General features: G+C 37.9%; 1 protein-coding gene across 3 annotated transcripts; it reads left to right on the forward strand.

Annotated features, from left to right (window-relative positions):
- The first annotated feature begins 698 nt into the window (after positions 1-698).
- On the forward strand, positions 699-24856 carry LOC127449428 (double-stranded RNA-binding protein Staufen homolog 1-like). Of its 3 annotated transcripts, none has more exons than XM_051712842.1 (15): positions 699-873; positions 2477-2736; positions 2858-2979; positions 3054-3234; positions 3397-3547; positions 4102-4273; positions 4439-4534; positions 4762-4974; positions 6405-6548; positions 6750-6896; positions 7356-7431; positions 7550-7869; positions 10083-10205; positions 10989-11068; positions 23603-24856. In XM_051712842.1, exons 2-15 carry the CDS (start codon positions 2547-2549, stop codon positions 23610-23612), a joined length of 2025 nt encoding a protein of 674 aa, XP_051568802.1. In that variant the 5' UTR covers positions 699-873; positions 2477-2546; the 3' UTR covers positions 23613-24856. The 3 variants fall into 3 exon arrangements, with proteins under 3 accessions (XP_051568802.1, XP_051568801.1, XP_051568800.1); XM_051712841.1 differs by lacking the exon at positions 23603-24856 and adding an exon at positions 11240-13508 and having other exon boundaries at positions 2389-2736; XM_051712840.1 differs by lacking the exon at positions 23603-24856 and adding an exon at positions 11240-13508.
- Positions 24857-25483: the final 627 nt, after the last annotated feature.

A 25483-nucleotide genomic window follows, 5' to 3' on the forward strand; every position in this document is an offset into this window, starting at 1 on the left:
CATATGACATTTGAAAGTTGCATTATAGTTCCCTAGATTCATTATGGTTAAGTTTGTTGTTGAACCACATATGTTTTTATATTGTACAATTTTAACAGTTCAAACTTGCTAATGAAGCAACTCAGACACTGGTATCACCCATGTTTGGATACCCCCATAATGTTCTCTGGCTATGGCCACTTATAAAAGCTAATTCGCACTGATATAAGACTTAAAATGAGCAAAGTTGTATTGGGATGCAGTAGCATTTTACAGTTGATTTTTTCTTTTTTATATACATACATAAAATCCAAATAAGCTGAGTTTATTTTATTGATGTTATTTTGTAATTTCCAATTTTGAACAGAGATAAAGCCTGTGAGGAATTCCACAATACTTATTTGAACACTTCTGCGTAAAAACAAAAATAAAAATTCGTGCCAATTTCACCAATAAACAACATTTCAAAAGCATAAAGTATTCTTCAATGTTCAAAAACATGTTTACGAGAGGACTGGGTTATTAACCCACTAACACAAGGCCCTTACAACCACACCACAAATCTGACCTAGGAGATACAGAGCATTTACAAATACGATCAGTTGAATAGTAAAATAAAAGCTGAACAGTTATTTAATATACGAATGTTGTATTTACAACACTCATTTCACAAAATGAACCCCTCAAATTAGTGGCGTGATGTCATTTCCTGGCAGAGGCGGAAAATATCGGGCTATTCTCTTTAGTGTTTGCCCTGTCTACCTCTTCCCCGTATTTTCATACTAAACCAGTCCAGAAACCATTCTAAAATAGGACAAAATCGAGCAGACACTACGCTTTCACGTCGCACCTCATGGAGTAAATCACAACCGGAGCGAAATACACCGAGGCGAGGTTTGTTCAGGCGAAGATGCGAGAGCTGCTAGTGTGTTAGCGCGAGCCATTCATATCGATTTCAATGGATCTTATCACACACTGTCATAACGGCCTTTTTCCACTAAATGCTTATGTAATATATTACATTTGCAGGGCTTATTTGTCTGTGACATGCTTGTTTTATGTTTATAGTGAATGCATACTTGTATAGCTGGCTTAGAGACTTTGCTTTGCAAGGATAGCTATAACATAATAAGCTATGTTCAAAATAATTTTAATTACCCATTTAGGAATAGACCGTGTATACTTAAAGTGTAATAGAGCATGGGTTATTTTACAACCTAATTATGATTTAGCTCTCAGACCCTCTTGTTTTGAGACTAGCTGGCGCGTGCTAATGTTGGTGTAGTTTATGTATTATTAGTGTAATCTAATTGACATTGCCCTTTTCTGTTATATCATGCATGTTTAGATTGGCACGGCCGATGTCTTCCTGGCTTTCTTTGTTTTAGAAAATTGAATAGACTAAAAATTGTAAAGGGGCTGTCTGAAAATAGGTGAAATTGGGTTTTAAACCACTCTGCTTTGTCTCATGAATATAATGTTTTCCTAGTAGCAGAAGCAAATCAATAATCCACATGATCCTTTTTGAAATATCATGTTCATCAAGGAATACTTTTTTTTTTTTTTTTTTTTTTTTTTTTATAGCTGCCTTTACACTGTGTGCTGAAGCTCAACTAAAACTTCAATGTTTTTGTATTGCTGTCCTGCAAGCACTGGTATTTCCTCCTGGAAATGCAAATCTAGTTTGTTCTGTTTGTTGCTTAAAGGGATTGTTCACCCAAAAATGAAAATTAATTTACTAGTTCTCACCCTCATGCCATCCCAGATGTGAATGACTTTGCAGAATACAGAAGATTTTAGAAGAATATCTCTGTAGGTCCATACAATGCAAGTGAATGGTGATCAAAGCTTTGTAGCTTCAAAAATCACATAAAGCAAACATACAAGTATTCCATAAGACTCCAGTGGTTAAATCCATATCTTCAGAAGCAATATGATAGGTGTGTGTGAGGAACAGAACAATATTTAAGTCCTAAATGTATTTTTTTTTTTTTTAATCTGGTTTTTTACTCAATCTCCACTTTAACTTTCAGATGTGAAAGTGAAACTAAACAGGCACCACATGTGACTTTTTAATATAAAAGTGAAAGTGGAGATTTAGAGTAAAAAATGAGTCTTATGGATTAATTTTATGTTAACTTTATGTGATTTTTTTGGAGCTACAAAGGTCTGATCACCATTCACTTGCACTGTATGGACCTACAGAGCTGAGATGCTCTTCTAAAAATCTTTGTGTTCTGCTGAAGAAAGAATGTCATACACATCTGGGATGGCATGAGGGTGAGTAAATGATGAGAGAATTTTAATTTTGGGGTAAACTATCCCTTTAACTAGGCATACACATAATATGCTAACAAATCATACGTTTTTTTTATTTATTTATTTTTTTTTACTTTTTTCTTCCTGCAGGTTGAGTATTGCATTCGTCCTTCATTCCACAAACCCACACTGTCTCTTTTTGTCTCCCTTTCACACACACACAACTCTTCTTATAAAGATATTTTCCCACCTGCCTGCAAAGCCTACCAGGTCATTCAATCAACCCGTCTTACTGTCAGCCAATCGGAATGTCACAGCTTCAGTTCCAGATGCCTGGCAACTCTGCACCCAACAGTGTCCCTTTACAGCTGGCCCTGCCCCAACCCAGGTTCAGTATTCCTTGTGCCACCGCTTCCTTACCCTCAGAGAGTGCCAGTCACCCGCTACGAAGCTCCGCCCTACCTTCTGCCTCTGCCACGCCCTTCTGCAACCCTACAGGTGGGTGAAATACAGCAAAATCAGTACAGAAAAAAAAAAAACTGCATAATCCATCTGGGCCCTAATTGTAGAGTTTTTAAATGTTTCCTTACTGATGTAGTCTTTTAATGTTGTGTTCAAGTATCTAACATGGCAAACCCTAAAGAGAAGACCCCAATGTGTTTGGTGAATGAGTTAGCCCGTTATAATAAGATCCAACCTGAATACAAGCTACTCAGTGAACAAGGACCAGCCCACTCCAAGGTAACGATCAACTATTAACTCTGAACTAAATACACAAACTCTTCCTGGATTCTAATGGTCTGTCTTGGTCAAAGATTTTCTCAGTGCGGTTAACTCTGGGGGAGCAACACTGGGATGCAGAGGGGACCAGTATTAAAAAAGCCCAACACACGGCAGCATCATGTGCTCTCACCCAAACAACTCTGCCCAAACCCAGTCACAGAAGCCCCCGCCACCCTGGGAAGAACCCAGGTGGGATCTACAATGGCTCAGAGTGTACGTCCTAATGCATATTGTTCCTTGTCTGCTTTAATGGAATAGTTAAAGTTCCCTCATCGTGTACTTTCATTATGTCCTATGAAACCAGTGAAGTTATTTATCTTTTTCCGTGGAATAGAAAAGAAAATATTTAACAGAATATTCCTCTCTCTCATGCAGATAGCATAACCCACACTGTGGAGCTTAATGCACTTTGTATGAAGTTGGGCAAGAAGCCTATCTATAAACCTATAGATGCCTACCAGGGGATGAGACCGGCATTCAACTACAACATCAGAGCACCAGGCCCTTATGCACGTTCCATGCATCAGTATGCACTCCCTGTTTCTGCATATTCCTTCCTTCCTTTTTTCTAATTACATCTATTCGGAATGCATCATTTTAGAAATGTTGGTAAATATGGATAGCCAATAAGTACTGATGTGATTTACAATATTATAATTCTCTTCTGTTTTACCTAGTTCACATTACTAGAATTAGACTTTTTCATCAGTCAAGCATCAAAACATATTATTTTACAGTTGAAAATATGGACAGCCTGAAATGGACAAGTTTTGTTTGTTGTGCTTTTGAAACCTGGTACACAAAATGTTAATGGTGTTCATGGTAAAAGAAAAACAGAAAAATTGGCTCTGATTTTTCCTGCTTCTGATATCAGCCTGATCAGACAGATGGCAATAGTTCTAAATATGCTAACATTTGCCTATATCTATAATGATAATTTTGCACAAACTTATACTATAAATAAATATACTATCCATACAGGATAATAATTAACATATTGTAGTATGAAGTTTACATTAGTTTTCCATTTCTGTTGCAAATGCATACTGATGCTTTGATCCTTTTTTTTCTCTTGATCAGTTATTACTACCCATTTCCCCCAGTGGGGCCTGTACTGTATAATATGGAGCTTTCTATCGGCGGACAACAGTTCCATGGCAAGGGCCGCACGCGTCAAGCGGCCAAACACGACGCTGCCGCTAAAGCTATCAAATATCTACAGGAAGAGCCAATACTGCAGCAACTGGCTGAGGTATGAGGTCACATTAGTTACACAATTACTGTGCTGATTCAAATGCATTATTATAATGATTCATCAAATGAAACTGATCCTATAGGTTTGTTATGTAGTACCTACCAGTGATGTAAATTTACAAAATATACAATAAGTTATAATTATCATTGTCTGTCTTTGTAGGTGAAAGAAGAGCCAGTCGAAGAAAATCTCAACAAATCAGAGATCAGCCAAGTTTTCGAGATTGCACTGAAGCGCAGCATGCCTGTGAATTTCGAGGTATGTCATGACCCCATCTTATCGGCAGACTGCAAATTAAAATATTTCAAGAAGTTCAGGCTCTTCTGAAGAGCTTTTGTGCACTTTATAGAACTGGCCTATATGGTAAATCCTATGATCACACAAATAGAACATCTAAAGATATTATAAAATATATTTTGGGCCAGCAATTAAATCGAGAAGTGCAATTTGTTCCCATCTCATAACTCTCCATTGTCATCTCTCAGGTGCAAAAAGAGGCGGGGCCTCCTCACATGAAGAGCTTTGTGGTGAGAGTAACTGTGGGCAAATTTTTAGGGGAGGGTGAGGGCAAAAGTAAGAAGATCGCCAAGAAGCTAGCTGCCATCGCTGTGCTGGAGGAGCTTCGGAAACTACCACAACTACCTGTCGCTGACAAGATGCCGTCACGCATTAAAAAGAAAAGCAAGTCCATTATTAAGGTAGAAGATGAATTAGAATTTCTGGATTACTTTGAGAGACCCTGCTCTTCCTTCATACATTTTCATTTATATCAGGTCTTTATCCATCTGATGTTCATCTGTAATCTGCCTTTGAATTTTAAGTGGTTAAGTTTATTGATCCATTGAACAGCTTTTTCAAAGTTTGAACTCGTCAATCAGGCCCTTCAAAATCTGTGTATTGTGTTAAGTAGGAATGCATGATATATCATGACCAAATCAGTGTCTGCCAATAATAACACTTGTTTAACCCTTAAATGCATGGGTGTTTCGCAAACATTATAACATACCTCGGCACATACAGTTGAAGACAGAAGTTTACATACACTTAGGTTGAAGTCATTAAAACTCATTTTTTTAACCACTCCACAGATTTCATATTAGCAAACTATAGTTTTGGCAAGTTGTTTGGGACATCTACTTTGTGCATGACACAAGTAAATTTTCCAACAATTGTATACAGACAGATTGTTTCACTTTTAATTGGCTATATCACAATTCCAGTGGGTCAGAAGTTTACATTCACTAAGTTAACTGTGCCTTTAAGCACCTTGGGAAATTCTAGAAAATTATGTCAAGCCTTTAGGCAATTAGACAGTTAGCTTCTGATAGGCTAAATGGAGTCAATTGGAGGTGTACCTGTGGATGTATTTTAATCTTCAAACTCGGTGCCTCTTTGTTTGACATCATGGAAAAATCAAAAGAAATCAGCCAAGACCTCATAAAAAAAAAAAATTGTGGACCTCCACAAGTCTGGTTTATCTTTGGGAGCAATTTCCTAATGCCTTAAGGTACCACATTCATTTGTATAAACAATAGTACACAAGTATAAACACCATGGGACCATGCAGCCATCAAGAAGGAGACACATTCTGTTTGCTAGAAATGAACGTATTTTGGTGCGAAAAGTGCAAATCAATCCAGAACAACAGCAAAGGATCTTGTGAAGATGCTGGAGGAAACAGGTAGTCAAGTATCTATATCCACAGTAAAACAGTATATCAACATAACCAGAAAGGCTGCTCAACAAGAAAGAAGCCAGTGCTCCAAAACCACCATAAAAAAGCCATACTACAGTTTGCAAGTGCACATGTGGACAAAGATCTTACTTTTTGGAGAAATGTCCTCTGGTCTGATGAAACAAAAATTGAACTTTTTGGCCATAATGACCATCATTATGTTTGGTGGAACTTATTCCACTTATCCATGTTTTCTGTACAGCATGATGCTTTGATGCCAGAAATTATCATTTAATTTAAAGTTAATTTTAAGCAGTGTAGATTTATACTGATGGCCATCATATCGGTTATTTGCCATACCAGATTTTTTTTTTACCAGCTTTAGGTATCTGCCAAAATGTATATATCAGTGCATCCCTATTTTTGTATAATGTCCTTTCCTATGCCTCTTAGCTACAGACCAGTCCAGAGTATGGGCAGGGCATGAACCCCATCAGCAGACTGGCTCAGATCCAGCAGGCGAAGAAGGAGAAAGAGCCAGAGTACACTTTAGTGACAGAGAGAGGACTGCCAAGACGCAGAGAGTTTGTCATGAAGGTACTCTGTCTGAGAAGAATACCGACACAGCGTTTTCATAATGGCTTGGAGAATATTGTGTGATAAGGGCATGTTCTTCTTGCCATCATTTTTTTTTTTTTGTCAGTATAATAATTTGGAAAGATAATTTTTCCACATCTCACACACTCTTACATCTACCTTCGCTCTCTCTCTCTCTCTCTCTCTCTCTCGCTCTCTCAGGTGTCTGTTGCAGGGCAAAGCGCTGAGGGAATGGGCCCTAGTAAAAAAGTGGCCAAGCGAAATGCAGCCGAGAAGATGTTGGAGATTCTGGGCTTCAAAGTGCCTCAGCCACAACCACCCAAACCGGCATTGAAAACTGATGAGAAGGTGAACATTGCTAATGCATTTTGGTGACTGTTTACTTTTAATTTGTAAACAGATGGTTGAAGATAGTTTTTGTGTTTTTAAAATGTGGGGTTTTCAGAGTCAGAAAAGACTTATGCCCAGTAGTATAGTTCTATTGTTTGTTTGTCATATGAATGCCAGGGACTATTTTACTGACCCCGTTTACACCTGGTATTAACATCTGTCTCTGAGCCGTTCACAAGTGGACAGCGCTAAATACAGCTTTAAACAGGATCCAAAATGTTTTGTGAGATGATCAATGAAACCACATTCTGAGGTAGTCACATTTGTATTGTTTATACGTCCTGATGCATCCCAGACAAAAGCGAACAAGCACCTATTCCCCTGACAAACTGTCATCTAGCATTTGACTGGCAAGCTATTTGTTCCCACAATGTGTATAAATAAACTACTTTTTCATTTGTTTTTCAATTTGTAAAGCCACCTGCTAAAAAACCTGGAGATGGACGAAAAGTAACCTTCTTTGAGCCGGGCTCTGTGGAGAAAGCTGTTCTTGGTGGGTGTTTTTAACAACTGTCATGTATCCTATTGAACTTATCACTGTAATATTCACAAAGACTTTTCATGTTTCCATTGAGTCTATTGACTGTTTTACATTTTACATCTCTATGCAGTCAAGGAGGAAGACTTCCGACTCCCCTACCCCAGCCATCAACAGCTCCCTGCTGGCATTTTACCCATGGTGCCTGAGGTGGCACAGGCAGTGGGTGCCAACCAGGGACCTCATGCCAAAGACTTCAGTCGCCTAGCTGCCCCCAACCCGGCTAAGGCCACTGTCACAGCCATTATTGCCAATGAGCTGCTGTACGCTGGTACATCCCCAACCGCAGAGGGAATACTGAAGACCAACAACAGCTTGGCACACAGACCCAACGGAACCCTTACCAGACCGTCCGAGCAACTCAGCTACCTGGCTACTGTACAGGGCTTACAGGTGCTAAATATAACATCAATACTTTCAATGAAAAGAAGATTTTTCAACAAATAGTCAGTGAAAGGAGGTGATTAACATTCAGGAAATGTTTATTATCAAGCTCAAACTAAATATTAAATGAGCTTTTACTTTATGGTATTTTCTATGAGGTTTGCAGTTTATTTATTTGCAACCCTGTTACCAACATTTTGGGGCATATCTAAAAAATCTTGTTAAAAAAAAACAATTTCTGTGGTTTTATAATTTTCTAGCACATTTTTAAAGGAATATTCTGGGTTCGATACAAGTTAAGCTCAATCAACAGCTTTTGTGGCATAATGTTGATTTTTCGACGACTCTGTATTTTTCTTTAAAAAAAAAGCAAAAATCAAGGTAACAATGCAGCACTTACAATGGTAGTGAATGGGGCCAATTTTTGGAGGGTTTAAAGGCAGAAATGTGAAGCGAAAAATTTTAGAAAAGCACTTGCATTAATTCTTATGGTAAAATGTATGCATTGTTTGAGCTGTTAAGTTGTTTAAATAAACATTTTTACAGTCGTTTTAAGGTTTTTTGACATTACACCTTCATGGCAGCAAAGCTGTAAAATTGGATCTAACTTTACACTGAAAATGTTAGTAAGAGATCTTCACACTAAAATCATGTTGACACGCATATTGTTTACGTCTTGTGGCTATATTTAAAAAAAAAAAAAACAGTGAATATTGTAATGTTTAATTGATAGGGGATTGGCCCTATTCACTTCCATTGTAAGTGCCTCACTGTAACCCAGATTTATTGTTTTTTTTTTTTTTTTTACAGAAAAGGAGGGACGTGATTAAATTTTTTGTTAATCAGCATTATGCCACAAATGATGTCGATTGACCATCTTGTACTGAACCCGGAATATTCCTTTAATACCATGGTTTTCAAACTGGGGGGCATCAGAGCATGTCAGGGGAGGCCCGGAGATTGATGATAATATCACCAAGTAAAATCAAAAGATACATAAATACACAAAAAATGTATTATGAAGAGAAATGAAAATTATTGGCATAATGGACCATAGTCCAGCTTAATAGACCGTAGCTCTATGGCGTTATAATACTGTTAATGTCGAGAGCACAACATGCATAGCATGCGAGAGCGCATCCATGTACCGGTTGCGCCAGCGCAAATCTCTCCGCTCGCACGCGGACGTCCTTGATTCTCCCTCAAAACTGGACTCTCGCTCTCATTTAAACTACGCTGCTCAGGGAGGGTGTGTGCGCAAAATGCATTTGCAAATCTATTATAAAGCCACACAGCTCTGCCTCTGTTCATTCATATTCTGCCTCTGCAGACGTGTTATATCAATGGAAAAACAATACCTGTTGTTTGAGTAATCAACTTGCCATTTTGCCGGTAACTTTTATTTTTAATTATTTTTTATTTTATTTTAAATGCAACGTAATACATTGTTAAATTTGTGTTGTAAGAATGATATTCTGATGCTTGCTGATGATGGAAGTGACATATAAAACCATCAATTAAACATCTGTCGCGACTGAATTCTGTCACCTCAGTGGAAAACATCTGCACAAGTTTATCTAGGGTGCAGAAAATCCGAAAATATGCGGAACAAAATCACACGTGTCCATTATTACGAGTTCAACATGATATCGGGTTGATGTGTCATCATGTGTTTGTGACAAGTGCAGTTTCACATAGAGACGGAAATTGACTCGTGCTGCGAGTTTATCACAGATACAGGCTAAAAACCGTTAAGTAATCCCATTGTCATGAGGACAAACCGGTATTTTAATAAGAATGTCTTGTACATTTTCTCAGAGGGGGGGCTTACTGTCCAAGACTTTGAAAACCCCTGCTTCAATACAATGAATTAGATATCAATTCAAAAGTTTATGGCTGTTGTATGAATTAATTTATGAATGAATGTTGTGTGAAGGATTTAATTGATGCAGTAGAAAAGGCCAAGACCTCTGAGGTGGGAGAGGTAAAAATGACCATTTTAAGGGGGGTGGCATACAGACTTTTTAATATGTTGAAAACAAACTTTTTATACTAGGTTATGCTATTTTATGCTTCTATGGATTTGTGCTTCTAATTCTTTAAATAAAATCATGGAGAACACAAAAGCACACTCAAATTTACCATATTCATGGAGTGTGCCAAAAAAAAAACATTCATTCTGCCTCTTATAAAGCTCAACCAATGTGTATCTTTAATTACAGGTTGAATACAAAGACTTTCCTAAAAACAACAAGAACGAATTTGTGTCTCTGATAAACTGCTCCTCTCAGCCTCCTCTCATCAGCCATGGCATCGGCAAAGACGTGGTGTCCTGCCATGATATGGTAAGCATTCCTCAAACCTGTGTCCATTTGTTTTTCTACACAAACAGACCATAGCTTGTTTTGATGAGATGAGAATATCATTGTCCACTGTGACAGCCCTTGAAAGAAAATATAGAGATTGTACCATGGTACAGTGATGGTATGAGATAGGAATGTAGATGATTAACCGATAAATATTTAAAATATGAAGCATATAAAGAATATAGGCTTTACTTTAAAAGGGTCATGACATGATGAATCAAATTCTCCTTGATCTTTTAATCTATGAGTACATTGTACAATAAAAACATACCTTAAGTTTCAGAACTCAAAACTTCCTCCTCCGTGCAAAAAGAGCATTTTGTTTTTTAAACCAAGCTGCCAAAATGGCTCGTTCTCTACTTCCTCCACATTATGATGTCACACTGTGGTGTACATTTGCATCTGACCGCCTCCACAACAACACATCAATGCCTACTCTACCTTATCTCTTCCGTAGCCCTGCCCAATAGCGGTAGGCAGAGAGATGGCAATGAGAGAGCAAGTCAGTCAAGATCCAATCATAACAGTGGGCTTTATCTGTCAAGTCTTATAAGAGACGCTGCACCAAAACAGCGTTTCTGACAGAGGGTCAGAATAAGGATGGAAAATGATCGTGATTTACAAATATATGGCTAATCTTACTAATCTTATAAGTGAACCTCAAGGAACATAAAATAATAAATAAGGCATGTCATGACCCATTTAAAGAATAACCATGGTACTTTATTTTGTTAACTAAAATGCCTCTGTATCTCTGGTCAGGCTGCTCTGAACATCCTTAAGCTCCTGTCAGAACTTGACCAACAGTCCAATGAGCGCACAGCTAATGGACCGATGTCGAGGTGAGTCTCTTATGTTGAAGGGCCATAACACTTGACTTACAGCATTCGATGACATTGCAACATCGAAACTATGCTGAAAAGCCAACAATTGTGTACATATCCTTCGAAAAACAGCATTGTAATTTTTATATCTCACCTATCCCCCTCCCACACACACACACACACACATAGGTGCAGCAAACAAGACCTAGAGGGCGACGCATTACTAAAACCAGCTAACTCAAGCACCATCGGGATTTCTCTGGACAGCACAGCGTAGAATTTACTATTTAATTGATTATTTTATCTACAACACACTAGAGAAAAGTCTGAAGCAGAGTGTAATTGGCTGCTCACGTAGGCCTTGGAGATATAGTATTCTAAACTATTCTAAACTAAGTTAAACAAGGTTGAGAGATTTGACTCACTCCTTGATGTTGTTTAATTCTGCACATGCAGTAATCGATTTATTTAAAGCACTAAGGCTTTGAAAAAGTTGCCTCATCATATCCAGTGAAGTGGTGGTTTTGTTTCTGTTGTTGAATCGTAAAATGATACTCGTAATGTTCCAATTGAGTAGAGACTTTTTCTTTGTTGTTCCAATTGGAGGAAGTCATGTTTTCATTGTCATAATTTGTTCTTTTATTTCTTTTCTCTCATTTTTTATTTTAATTTTATTTGTTATGTTTATGTATTATAGAAACCCAGTGAGTTGGTTGTTGTGTTAGCGCTGTTGTGAAGTGCAGTTTAAAACCCCATTGAAGGATATGATGAGGCTTCTGCATGCCTCTGCATTGGTGGTTTTTCTCCAGTACTTTGATGTTACAATGACAACCGTAACATGAAACACAGCAACAAAATTCATCTACATTTTCATGTAGGCTTGGGAAAATGTTTTCATGACTTCATTGTAGAGCGTGTGGTGGTGTTTTATGTCCTGTGCGTGTGAGCAAGAGTGATTGAGAAAGTGAATGTATGTTTCAAGTAGGGATGTGCGCTACGACTAATTTGACTGTCGTTTAAACAGAAGTTTTGTAACCGACTAGTCTAAAGAGAAACCAACCTTCAGAAAACAGTAAAAAAAAAAAAAAGTGTGTTTATGCGACCCATTTAAAATACTTCATCTATTCCAAATCCGATGCTAAATTCCACTGAAAAGGGGCATTTATCTGCGACGTGCTCGCCTTGAATTATGATCATTGTACATTAAATATAGAACATGACACGCATTCACTGAATCAACGTTAGCAAATATTTAACAGACATATTTATTGAAAACAATTGAATGAACAGTGCAGGATCAATGGAACAACCATTAAAAGCCTGTTCTATACGGAAATCACCAACTAAAAGTTACTTAACATATTAAAACAGTCAGGACATTGTTGAAAAATAATTAATAGGTAGATTAAGCCAAATCTATGAGAGAAAACAAATGCACTGAAAAGTTGCGTGTATTTCACGACGTGCAGTCGTGCATGAACCATTGATCTAATATGACAGCTGTTCATTAAGGAACGTTAACCAATAACAATTACGATGTAAAAAATATAAGAACAACAAAGTAGCTATAGGATAGAAAAAAATAGGCCTGTGATGTAGCCTACAATAATCCTAATGTATTCTAAACATGACATGAACACAGAATAAAATATAGTTTAACCCGTTCAGCAGGCGGCACCTTGTTGAAAATAGCTTTCTTAATCAGCAGATTAAAAAATGACATACCTAGCCTAAAACAGTTATTTTCTAGGCTACTAACTCAAAAGCATAATTTTTTGGATGAGCAAAATTAACCCGTCGACCTGGTCTGTTTAAAGACGGGACTTGACTCACCTGAGGCGTCTATCTTGCGCTTGAAAAAGCCCGCTCAGCGGAAAAATAACGTACAATCGTGCACGTATGTAAAGAACACTCAAATAGGGACTTTCAAACGTTTGGAAAGCCGATTCCCGCACCACCGAAGTGATTTCATAACTACTTTGCTGTGTTTTCTTGTCTAGCGAGAGGACATTTTCCTGCTTGGCGCGAGTGAGAGAGGGAAGAAGCACGCGCAGCCTGAGGTGAAATTAAACTCTGTATCTGCTCCAGAAATCCTTTTTTTAAATAATATTTGTATTATTAAATTCTATTTAAAATATGTAACATTAATATGACAGTAATTTAAGTGCAGCCTCTGTAAAAATATGAAGCCAAACATAAATGTGTAAAAATTATGATCAGTTTAATGGGGGGAAATATTAACCGACTAGTAACTCCAGTGTCGACTAGCAGCATCCGAACCGTTTAGTCGACTAGTCTCGCACATCCCTAGCTTCAAGCACGATAATCTTCAGGTTTGTCTGTTAAACTGATGCTCCTCCTCATCTCAGTGTTGACCCTGCCCACTCTCTGCCAGTTGCGTCATCTTTTTCTCATGGAATACCAGTAAAAATGACGTGCCTCTTGCACAAAAAACTAATTGTCTGTCAGAGTGTTTTTTGGGGGGTTGTAAATTAACCTAGATTTTTCCTGAAGGAAACACCAGTGGTTGTGAGTAATGAAAGTTTAAGGTAAACTTATGTTTTAGGCTTTGGGTTTGGGTAAGTGACGTGCTGCATCAGAGCCTCTTTGCCGTTGTCATGGCGCTCTATGCATGTATTTATGTTTTTGGTCAGCTTAGCAGTGGACAAGAATCTGCACACATGCTACAGATGGTTAAATGTAGGCAAGAAAGAAAGAAAAGATTACAATTTAGAATACAAATATATGTAAGACGACCAATCAAAATTCAGTATGCAATTATGTTAGCATCTTTGCTTTAAGTTAGATTGATTATGAATGGTAAATTTTGAGTGTGTTCACATGCACAACAGTATTCTGGGAACTACAAAAAAGACCCCAGCTTATTACAAAAATCTGACAACGCAAGAAAACTGCATTTGCATGAGACTTGAAATCATAAGGTTACTCTGATTTTGACATCAAAACGTAAACAGGCATGTTTACAACACTTGCGCACATTGGTAAAAACACGGGTGTAGGTTAAATTGCGCTTATGGGCAAAAATCTATTTGTGTTGATCGGTTTATGTTTAAACTGTTTATGGCCTTTAACCTGATAAAGGAATACTGTTTTAGGTGTTTACATGACCCTACATGTTGCTGATTTGTAAACACTCTGTAATTTCTTTCTCATTAAAAAGTTTTTTTTCCTCATAAGAAGAGGTTTACTCCTAAAGAAATTAATTACAATTTTTAAATGGATATCACTTATTCCTGAGATAAAGGATAAAACATGTCCTACATACAAAAGTTGTCTGTTAAAAATCAAGAAATGCATAATAAAAAAAATTTATAAAAAAAGATAAATCTGAAGGAAATGTGTATACTCGGTGTAATCATTACTTATATTTTTAAATAACTTCATTCAAATTTTTAAAAATGCACGCTCTATACTTGGAAGCACATGCAAATTAATCTGTCCTCAGCAAGAGATCACAGTGTTAAACTGCTTTATCAAAGTGTTTAAAAATGCAACAAATTCATAAATATAAATATGAAATGAAAGGTAGGGATCTGTAAGATATCATACAATACAAAAAGTACATTTTAAAATATATTTTACATTTAAAAACTGCCTATCAGTGTTGTGTCATCACTTCAACTCCTTCAGTCCCCCAACCCTCCACACCCTGAATAAATCAGACAATGACATGGTCAGCTATAACTATGAGTACCACTTTCCCATTTCCTGCTCATGGTGGATGCAACAGTAGGACACATGGTCTGGTAATTTTTTACTGTGGTCACAGCTTTAACATGTTTCTGTTAAGAATTGTGGAATCATTTTGGCATTTTAGTTTAGGTTATAAAGGCAGCTTCCACTGAGGAAAAAAAAAAAAAAAAATGGTTCCAGTGTACAACACAAGGTTAAGATGGAAAATATTACATTTTGTCAACTCTGTCAGAATTTTCAGAATAGTGTGAAAACAGAAAAAAACGTGTAGAATGTAATCACTTATACCTTTACAGAACACTATTATTAGATAATTAAAGACTTGACACTCTTGTTGGATGGATCAAATTAAAATAGCATGGTTTTTAGTGTGTTCTGACGAAGTTGACATAAATTACAGGAAGATATAAGTTATGAAGTGAATAAATGTCCATTCTCAGAAAAAAACAAAAGTTTTTATAAAAACCTGTTCACTTACATGGTTCGTTTGCTGAGACTTTTGTCTACAAATATATCCATTTCAAATTAATTTTGTATTAAAAAAAAATAAAAACTAAGATTAAAACCTGTTTTTGTCCCTTGTCTCAAGAATAAGTGATTTATAAAATCCCGTTCGCTCGCATGAGATGAAGACTCCAAAAGCAGTTTCGTTCTAAATGGACAGGGTCCCCTCATGGCGGCTGCCATGTTAGAATCACATGACCAGAAGAACACTACTCGCTTAATCTCCATTACAGCACTCTTATTGCACATTTTCACTCATGGATTAAATTAATCATGGCTGACTGTGAATAGTGAATTTCTACAATGGCACTGGTAACTGAAAACTACTGTGTTTCAATTATGCTGCATCATTGCCCCTAGGTGTCAGTGTAAGTCTGTTGACACAAACAACACTAGGTAATGTTATCTTAGAGATGGAATCCAGCAAACGACCGACTCCTACCCAAACTCTGAGTAAGCCAAAAAAAACATTTATCTACTGAATCCAGTCTGGCTAAGCGGGAACGTGATCGTGGTCGGGCGAAAACTAGAGTGAACATCGGCAGGGCATTTGATTCCTGGAGGGACCTTCGTTCGGTTTTGGGGATCAAAACCGACCCTGATTTGGTGTTCTTATTGGACAGGTAAGCTTACATAACTGCAAAGCATGTGAAATATAGTGCCATAAGTATTGATCTGTGTAATTTTAGCTAACTTGATCTTGCCTGCACAGTAACTGTCATAAACAATGTTAATCTGTAATTATTCAGCAAGGTAAACTACAATAACACATGAAATGAATGCTAGACAATGTTCAAGATAATGCAAAAAGTCCCATTCATTAGTGTAATGTAACTTGGTTATGCAGAAAATATATAAAAACTATTATTATAAAACAATAGCACATCGATATATCAAAATTACAGTTGTGATGGAATCACATCAATACTAAATTGTCAATATATTTATAATGTACAGTCTATTTTATAAACAGCTACTGTCATCATCCACCAAATTTAGCTAACAGCTATTGATAAAGCTGGCTAGCTAGCTAACGCCGACATAGGCTATCGTAAAAATTTATCATGCAAAGAAAAGTGATTACTTCAAACTACATTCTCGCATAGTCAGACCTATATCCACACTTTGTTTTAGCCCTGTTCCAGCACTGGAGAATCAAATATAATATACAGTCTCAAAGTTTGTAGTAAAACAATCATAACTGTGTCATTTTAATTATGCTACCTCATCTGTCAGCATGATGCCAATGAATCACGTTCAGTCTCTTTGTACGGCATTGTTTTGGCCGATGCTCGCGTCCCTATGGAGTGAGCGCACGAGTGCGAGCACGAGCAAAAGGTAGCTGGCTGCAGTTCACTTAATGGCCACTGATTTCATTAATAACAAGGGTTTCTGAATCTTACATACTGCACCTTTAAGCATAGTCGGTGTAAGATTGTGCATGTAAACGCATTTATTGAGCTCATAGATTTCTGCACATTGCCCCAATTTCACGTGCATGTAAATGCCTTTTCCATCGTTCTTACCGGTTTATCCAAAGTTGCATGTCATATGGTTTCATTTTGATGTCGGAAGTAGAGAATAATCCAATGATTTCAAATCTAATGTAAATGTGTTTCTTGTGTTGATGCATTTTTTTTTAAAAAGCTGATTTTTGATTGTTATAAGTGTATTGGTGTGCATGTAAACACACTTTTTGTATGTGTTTTGATAGTGGGATATTTTCAAAATGTTATTCTTAATATTCTAATGTCTACAAGACCAAAAGCAGATAGCACGCCTAGGACTGACTGCAAAACGTCTATGTTACGAATGTAGCCTTGGTTCCCTGAAAGGGAACGAGACGCTGAGTAATGACACAACTGGGACTACGTCAGTGGTCTCACGTGGTCTGAAGCCTGTATAAAATCACGGCAATTTATTGGTTGATTCTGCTTAAAGGAATAGTTCACCCAAAAATGAAAATTTGCTGATAATTTACTCACCCTCAGGCCATTCAAGATGTATCTGAGTTTCTTTCTTCATCAAAACAGAATTTAATACTTTTAGGATTTCATTTCAGGCCTCCTCCTCTAAACAATGCAAGTGAATGTCCTCCATTTTATGACGGTCCAAAATGTATATTTAGGGTGCATCAGAATAATCCACACAACTCCAGTCGACAAATAAAGTTCTTCTGAACCCAAACGATTGATTATTTTGAGAAACAAAACAATACTTTTTAACTACAGATGTTCACTTCCGTACATCTCTGTGACGTGCGCTCATGAGAGGGATGACGTAAGCTCGTTGGTAAGGTCACGCGTCACGTGGAGGAGGAGGCAGGAAGCGCGTCAATGTGCCACATGCAGAGGACCATCCTGCCGCAATACAGATGTCTTCCAAGGACGGACCTCTAGCCATTGCCCATGAGGATGCCATGCTCCTCGTAGAATGGGCTCGATTACTCAGAGGCGAAGGCAAAACATGCACCTTGTAAGCACTCGAGATTGCATCCACAACCCAATGAGACAATCTCTGCTTGGACACCGAAACACCCTTGTTGCGGCCACCAAAGCACACAAACAACTTCTCTGACTTACGCCATTGACTAGTATGTTCAACATAAACCCACAGAGCCTGCACTGGGCATAGCATATGTTGCCTCTTAAGCTCCTATGATTTAAATGGTGGAGGAGAAAAGGAAAGCAAATGAATAATCTGTGAGTGAAAGGACACAAAGGTGACTTTAGGCAAATAGCCCAAACGACGTCTCAGCACGACCTGATATCCCTAGCACAAAATCCATGCACAAGGGATTGTTCAACAGGGCATGCAAATCACCAACCCTCTCAAACGATGCCAATGTTAATAACAGGGATGTTTAAAGAGTCAGAAATTTATCAGATACTGATGTTAAAGACTCAAATGGAGCGGCCGAGAGCGACTCTAACACCATAGATAAATCCCATAAAGGCACAAGGACAGGACAAAAAGGTCTAAGCCTGTGTGCTCCACACATAAAACGAGAGACAAGAGAATGTCTTTCAATAGAAACTCCATTCACCAGTGCATGCTCAGCCACTATAGCGGCCACGTACACTTTAAGCGTTGCTGGGGTAACCCCAGCTCCAAAACGCTCTTGCAAAAAAATCTAGCACTGAACCAAACAGGCAGTGGAATGGATCCTCACTCCACGCTGCAAACCAAGAGGCGAAAATACTCCATTTAAACATATATAACCTTCTCGTTGACGGAATTCTAGCATTTAAGATCCCACAGCGGGGGATAAACCATCATTTAAAAGAGGGCCCTGTTTCCATATTTCCATAACTCGGGCCGGGGGGTGCCAAATGCTGCCCCATGCCTGAAACAACATGTCCATTCTGAATGAAATCTCCCAAGGCATTCTCGCCAGGAGAGAAGCCAGAGTCGAAAACCATATTTGAGATGGTCAATATGTCGCCACTAACAGAAGCGGAACACGATCCTCCTGAATCCTCTGCAGAACTGAGTGCAGCAGGTTGATCGATGGAGATGTGTAAAGATGCGCTGTCGGCCACTGATGCACCAGCACATCGATGCCCCAGCACATCGATGCCCAGCCGTGCAGGGGGCGAGAGAGAGAACCAGAGGGGACAGTGTGACGTCTCGCTTGACGCAAACAGGTCCACTTCCGCTCTGCTGAACCTCATCCAGATTTTTTCTACAATCTGCAGGTGTAATGTCCATTCTCCAGGCATCAGAACCTGTGCCTATAGAAGAATGCGACGAGCACACCCCTCCCTGAAAAAGTCTCACATGCAACATGCCTAGGGGACTGGCAGCGGATGCCGTGATCAAAAGCCTGTGAAACACAGGCTGGGAGAACGTGTCCCACTTTGAACATCACTAGACACTGGTGGAATGACAGAATGCAAGTTGGAGACAGGCGTGTCTGCAGGAGGGAGAAACGCAAGGAAAAGTCTGGTGCCTGTCCTCAATCCTTCTTCTTACAGTGCATCCAGAAAGTATTCACAGCGCTTCACTTTTTCCACATTTTGTTATGTTACAGCCTTATTCCAAAATGGATTAAATTAATTATTTTCCTCAAAATTCTACAAACAATACCCCATAATGACAATGTGAAAGAAGTTTGTTTGAAATATTTGCAAATTTATTAAAAATAAAAAATGGAAAAAAAAACAAATCACATGTACATAAGTATTCACAACCTTTTCTCAATACTTTGTTGAAGCACCTTTGGCACCAATTACAGCCTCAAGTCTTTTTGAGTATGATGCTACAAGCTTGGCACACCTATTTTTGGGCAGTTTCTCCCATTCTTCTTTGCAAGACCTCTCAAGCTCCATCAGGTTGGATGGAGAGCGTCGGTGCACAGCCATTTTCAGATCTCTCCAGAGATGTTCAATCGGGTTCAAGTCTGGGCTCTTGCTGGGCCACTCAAGAACATTCACAGAGTTGTCCCAGAGCCACTCCTTTGTTATCTTGGTTGTGTGCTTAGGGTCGTTGTCCTGTTGGAAGATGAACCTTCACCCCAGTCTGAGGTCCAGAGCACTCTGGAGCAGGTTTTCATCAAGAATGTCTCTGTACATTGCTGCATTCATCTTTCCCTCGATCCTGACTAGTCTCCCAGTCCCTGCCACTGAAAAACATCCCCACAGCATGATGCTGCCACCACCATGCTTCACTGTAGGGATGGTATTGGCCAGGTGCTGAGCGGTGCCTGGTTTCCTCCAGACATGACGCTTGCCATTCAGGCCAAAGAGTTCAATCTTTGTTTCTCATGGTCTGAGAGTCCTTCAGGTGCCTTTTGGCAAACTCCAGGTGGGCTGTCATGTGCCTTTTACTGAGGAGTGGCTTCCGTCTGGCCACTCTACCATACAGGCCTGATTGGTGGAGTGCTGCAGAGATGGTTGTTCTTCTGGAAGGTTCTCCTCTCTCCACAGAGAAATGCTGGAGCTCTGTCAGAGTGACCATCGGGTTCTTGGTCACCTCCCTGACTAAGGCCCTTCTCCCCCGATCACTCAGTTTGCCCAGGCGACCAGCTCTAGGAAGAGTCCTGGTGGTTCCAAACTTCTTCCATTTACAGATGATGGAGGCCACTGTGCTCATTGGGACCTTCAATGCTGCGAAATTTTTCTGTACCCTTCCCCAGATCTGTGCCTCGATACAATCCTGTCTCGGAGGTCTACAGACAATTCCTTGGACTTCATGGCTTGGTTTGTGCTCTGACATGCACTGTTAACTGTGGGACCTTATATAGACAGGTGTGTGCCTTTCCAAATCATGTGCAATCAACTGAATTTACCACAGGTGGACTCCAATCAAGTTGTAGAAACATCTCAAGGATGATCAGTGGAAACAGGATGCACCTGAGTTAAATTTTGAGTGTCATAGCAAAGGCTGTGAATACTTATGTACATGTGATTTTTTTTTTAATAAATTTGCAAAGATTTCAAACTAACTTCTTTCACGTTGTCATTATGGGGTATTGTTTGTAGAATTTTGAGGAAAATAATGAATTTAATCCATTTTGGAATAAGGCTGTAACATAACAAAATGTGGAAGAAGTGAAGCGCTGTGAATACTTTCCGGATGCACTGTATAACAAGAGTCGGAGCCTAAAGGCTCATGGTTTTTTCAAAGACCGCACGGTTTGACAGAGCCTCAGTGAAGAGCCATCGGCCTGTTTAACAATGTGGTTGAATTTGCACACTAACTGCTCATTTCCAGTTATGTCCTCACGTGTTGAAACTTAAAATAAAGACCATAGTCCTCACTTCGGCGTGAGTCGCTAGTAACCAACATACATTTATAGCACTTTAATAAACATACTGTATATAGGCTAAATGTAAATGGGGCAAAGTGTGTTCGAAAAGAATGTCAAACTTTGGGGTATATGTTTAAATGTGTACATTTGGACTAGTACAACAAACTGTGCATGTAATGGGAAGCTAATTTCAAAATGCATAAATAATTTTCCCCTTAGTTTTAGTAGGATTCTATTTATGTAGAATGGTCTTCATTAGTCATGAGATGGAAAGACAGTAATTGGATACATGAAAAATATTTTATAGATTTTATTATATAAACAGATAACATGCCTGTTGTTTTGCTCTATCCAGTTCCAATTCAACCTCATAAAATCAGCATTTCAGACCGTAAACCATTTCAGTGGTTGATGAACGGCTCACACATGGGTAATTAACCAGCCTGAAAAACAGATCACTGCTGGATTGGAACAAGAGGAGTAAAGGTTATTTCTATACCAATTTCATCTCAAGCAGTTACTTGCCATGTCCATAATGCAAACTACATAATATTAAACAGTTTTTCACATATTAATTGAGCTGCAGCTGTCCAAAAAAGCCCATACCTGTAGTCTTTCCATCCAGGGTTGTGTAAATGTAAATGCTTTGTGAACTGCCCCTTAATTGTAGATGTTTAAGCAGCTTTAATGGCACCATTGGCTGCTCTCTTCTTCCTCATTGTCTCGATGAATGGATACATGCACTATGTCACCACACTGGATTCCCATGGAAACAGTCTGCAAAGACAGGATGTCATTCAGACATTCAGAGATTGGATTGAATCAATTTGCAGATTTTAAAGGGATAGTTCACCCAAAAATTAAAATTCTCTTTCATTTACCTTCATGTGTGAGTAATACCTGGATGGCATATTACATTTGTCTAAATGTGCAGTAACTAGAGTAGCTAGACTTACAGTCTCTTCAGTGGGCTGTACTGCAGTTTAAAGTGTTTTTGGATTGTTCTTCGGTCAAAACATTGATAAAATATCTGTCCAAGATGAGAACATTCAGTGTACAAAGAACTCCAGACAACATGAGTTGTGGAAAATCAGATGTGATCTAGGAGCTTTATACAACTTTATACCGTTCATGCCAATGAAGAGATGGTAAGTCTATACCCACAGCCTCCTTGTCATTCCCATTAAAAATCAAAGATGGTGCTGTATGAGCTAGAATTATTTGATAAAATAAAAAAATCATAGAGACTGAAAGTCACGTATGTTGATATTGGTCTGTACTTACGCTCTGGCCAGGAAGGGCAGATAGGTTAGTCTGGGGATGCATACTAGTGGCTAGTCAATGAGAATGGCATTCATTGACTGCTGAACACAGCACAGGGGCTCCAGTGGAGGCAGTATCAGTTCAGCCTCCTCCCTGTAGGGGGAGACAATGTAATACAGTGAAGGGCCATTTACTCCAATTTATAGTTCAGTCAGTTTGTAGTGATTTGCCTTTCAATGAGTAATCTTAATATAAAAAGGTACTAACTTGACATACATTTTTTTACATTAAAAAAGTAAGGTATACTGTTTTGTCTGTATTAATACTATACAGTATATAGTTTATATATATTAAAATGTATGTTGTTTGTTATATAAAACAAAGAAAAAATACCTAATTCTGCAGCCTTCAAACATGCCACAATATAAGGACAAACAAGAGTAGTCTTCACTCCATCCACATCCTCCTCTGTCAGCAGCTCATGTGCCAGAGACTCGTGGAAGCCCACTGCAACAAACTTACTGGCAGAGTAGTCCTAACACTCCCTCAACCACAGACATCAACACTTGTTTAGGAATATTCAGAGTTCAATACAAGTTAAGCTTTGCATTTGTGGCAAAATATTAATTACCACATAAATTAATTTCTACTTGTCAATCCTTTTCTTTAAAAAAATGTAAATATCTGGGTTACACGGAGGCTCTTATGGAAGCGAATGGGGCCAATCCGTAAACGTTAAAATACTCTCTGTTTCAAAAGTATAGCTAAAAGATGTAAACTCGCATAATGACCTTTTCTGTGGAAAGTTATACCCAATTTTACAACTTTATTGCCATGACGACATATTGGCATAAACCATTAAACCCTAAAACTACCATAAAAATGACAATTTAAACAACTTTACAGCTCAAATAATACGAGTTTTAACTGAAGAATTAATGTAAGTGCTTTTATAAAATTATAAGCTTCACATTTCTGCCTTTAAACCCTCCAAAAATTGGCCCAATTCAATTCCATTGTGCATGCTTAAAAATGTAGCCTAGATTGAACCCTTGTTTTCATATGATAAAGCAATATTCTGGGTTTAGTACAAGTTAATCTTGACCGCATTTGTGGCATAATGTTGATTACCACAAAAATGAATTTTGACTCATCCCTGCTTTTCTTAAAAAGAAAAAAAAAGGAAAATTGAGGTTACAGAGTGATTTTGAATGCTATGAAAAATGCTCTTTGTAGTTCTCTGTATATCAGTCTGACATTACATTACTAATGTATAGTGTTTTACATATACTTGTTCTGTCCATCTCACCTCTACACAGGCTGTGCTGAAGAGTCCAAGGACACTGGCTATTGTGATAATATGACCATGGTTATTGGCCTTCATCTGGGGCAGGAATGTCTTAACAGTCTACAAAAACAAGTGGTTTTCTATAAGTATAGTTATAACTATTATTAAAGGTAAAGTGTGTAATTTTATGTTCAAATACTTTCTCCTATCCTAGCTTAAAATGCAGTTTGATTCCTTCGAAAAGTGTTACACTGTGGCTCTGTGACGCTATCAAAACATTTCTCTGTTAGTTTGGGGATCCCGACCAGCCCAACATTGGCTTAACATTTGATGCTAGTTTGGGACGGGACTGTCTGTTTCGAATCCTGTCTGAAATTATTTTTGCATTTGGTGGCACAGAAATTACACACTTCACCTTTAAAGAAATACATGGAAAGATCTTAGTGACCAAATTTATTAGCATTTTTGTTAAGGCACCAAATAAGTACATGGTACGATGGTAATGCTATATTTTTTGGACATGTACCATGGAATTTTTTTTTAAGTACCTTGGAGGACCATGTAAATATCCTGGTAGATAAATATGGTATCATTCAGTACCATGGTAGTTACTGTAGCTCAGCATGCTCTGTCATCACCAGTCGTGCATTTTGATTTCTAGAGAACACATGTACTGGTAAAATCTGTATCTTAAATGCACTGTAAAATGTCTGCCAAATGAATAGATATAAATGTAAAGTACCCTAATAATGTCATACATTATTGTAGGCTGCTACAAGATAGCTCAATGTGAGCATTAATCCACTTACATGGTCACAGTTCTTGCATTAAGAGGATTGAGTGAGACTTCCATTGGAAAATAATGTTTACCTCAGAGAAGGGTTACAAATAAGGCTAAAGGGATAAAAAAAAAAAAAGCTGTGTAAACTGCCACATCATGCGTTCTCATGCATCTCAAGCTCTCAACATTTAAGACTTTTAGTCAGCTGAATTCGCCTTAGCTCTCTCAAAACAACCGAGGTTCTGAGCAAAGCAGCCTTGTTTACTACAATCTGTTGTAACATAATTTGACAAACATGAATCTGCATGAATGATACGTGTTAATGTAGTACAATGTTTTCATTGGGCATTATTTACAGTATTTTATTTACATCATTCTCAGCTAAGAAATAGTCTTTGATTCTGTAAATCAGTAATAAGAAATTCTGTTTGTAATTCTCATTATCAATAATTATTATTGGATTCTCATTACTGTAATGCAAAAAATAAATAAATAAAAATCTCATTCTCTGTAATGCAAGTTTTTTTTTTTTTTTTATTTTTTTTACTGTAATGCACCAAAAATGATTAATTCAGTAATATGAATGGCCATCTCTTGATTGTCATTAAATTAATGGCACAATGCAAGATCATGATGGACCATAAGATTTCGATAATTAAACACACATCTCCCCAAATTCGTTTTACCATAATACATCGGGATAATTTACTTTGTTTTTAATTCTCATAATTCTGAATAATGATAATTATTAGATTATCATTACTATAAAGAATCTAATGTTTTATGTAAATATGATGGATTATTCAAATTGTAAATTTTGCATACATTTGTTGTACAACCTTTAGTTTTTCTTATTTGAATTTTACAATAAATTTAAACATTTACTGTAATACACCAAAACTTCGAATACTGTAGTGAGAATGACCACCTATTAATTGTCATAAAAATATTGTAACAATGCAAAATTGCATCAATGCAAAAAAAATCTTAATGAATTAAGTTTTGAAATGGGTGAAATGTGACCTTGACATGTTTTAGTGAGATTCACCCTTAAAGGATAGTTCACCCAGAAATGATAATTCTCTCATCATTTACTCACCCTCATGCCATCAAGTCATGTGAATGACTTAC

This window comes from Myxocyprinus asiaticus, chromosome 12 (genome assembly GCF_019703515.2).
Source record: "Myxocyprinus asiaticus isolate MX2 ecotype Aquarium Trade chromosome 12, UBuf_Myxa_2, whole genome shotgun sequence".
In the NCBI taxonomy this organism is placed as follows: Eukaryota; Metazoa; Chordata; class Actinopteri; order Cypriniformes; family Catostomidae; genus Myxocyprinus; species Myxocyprinus asiaticus.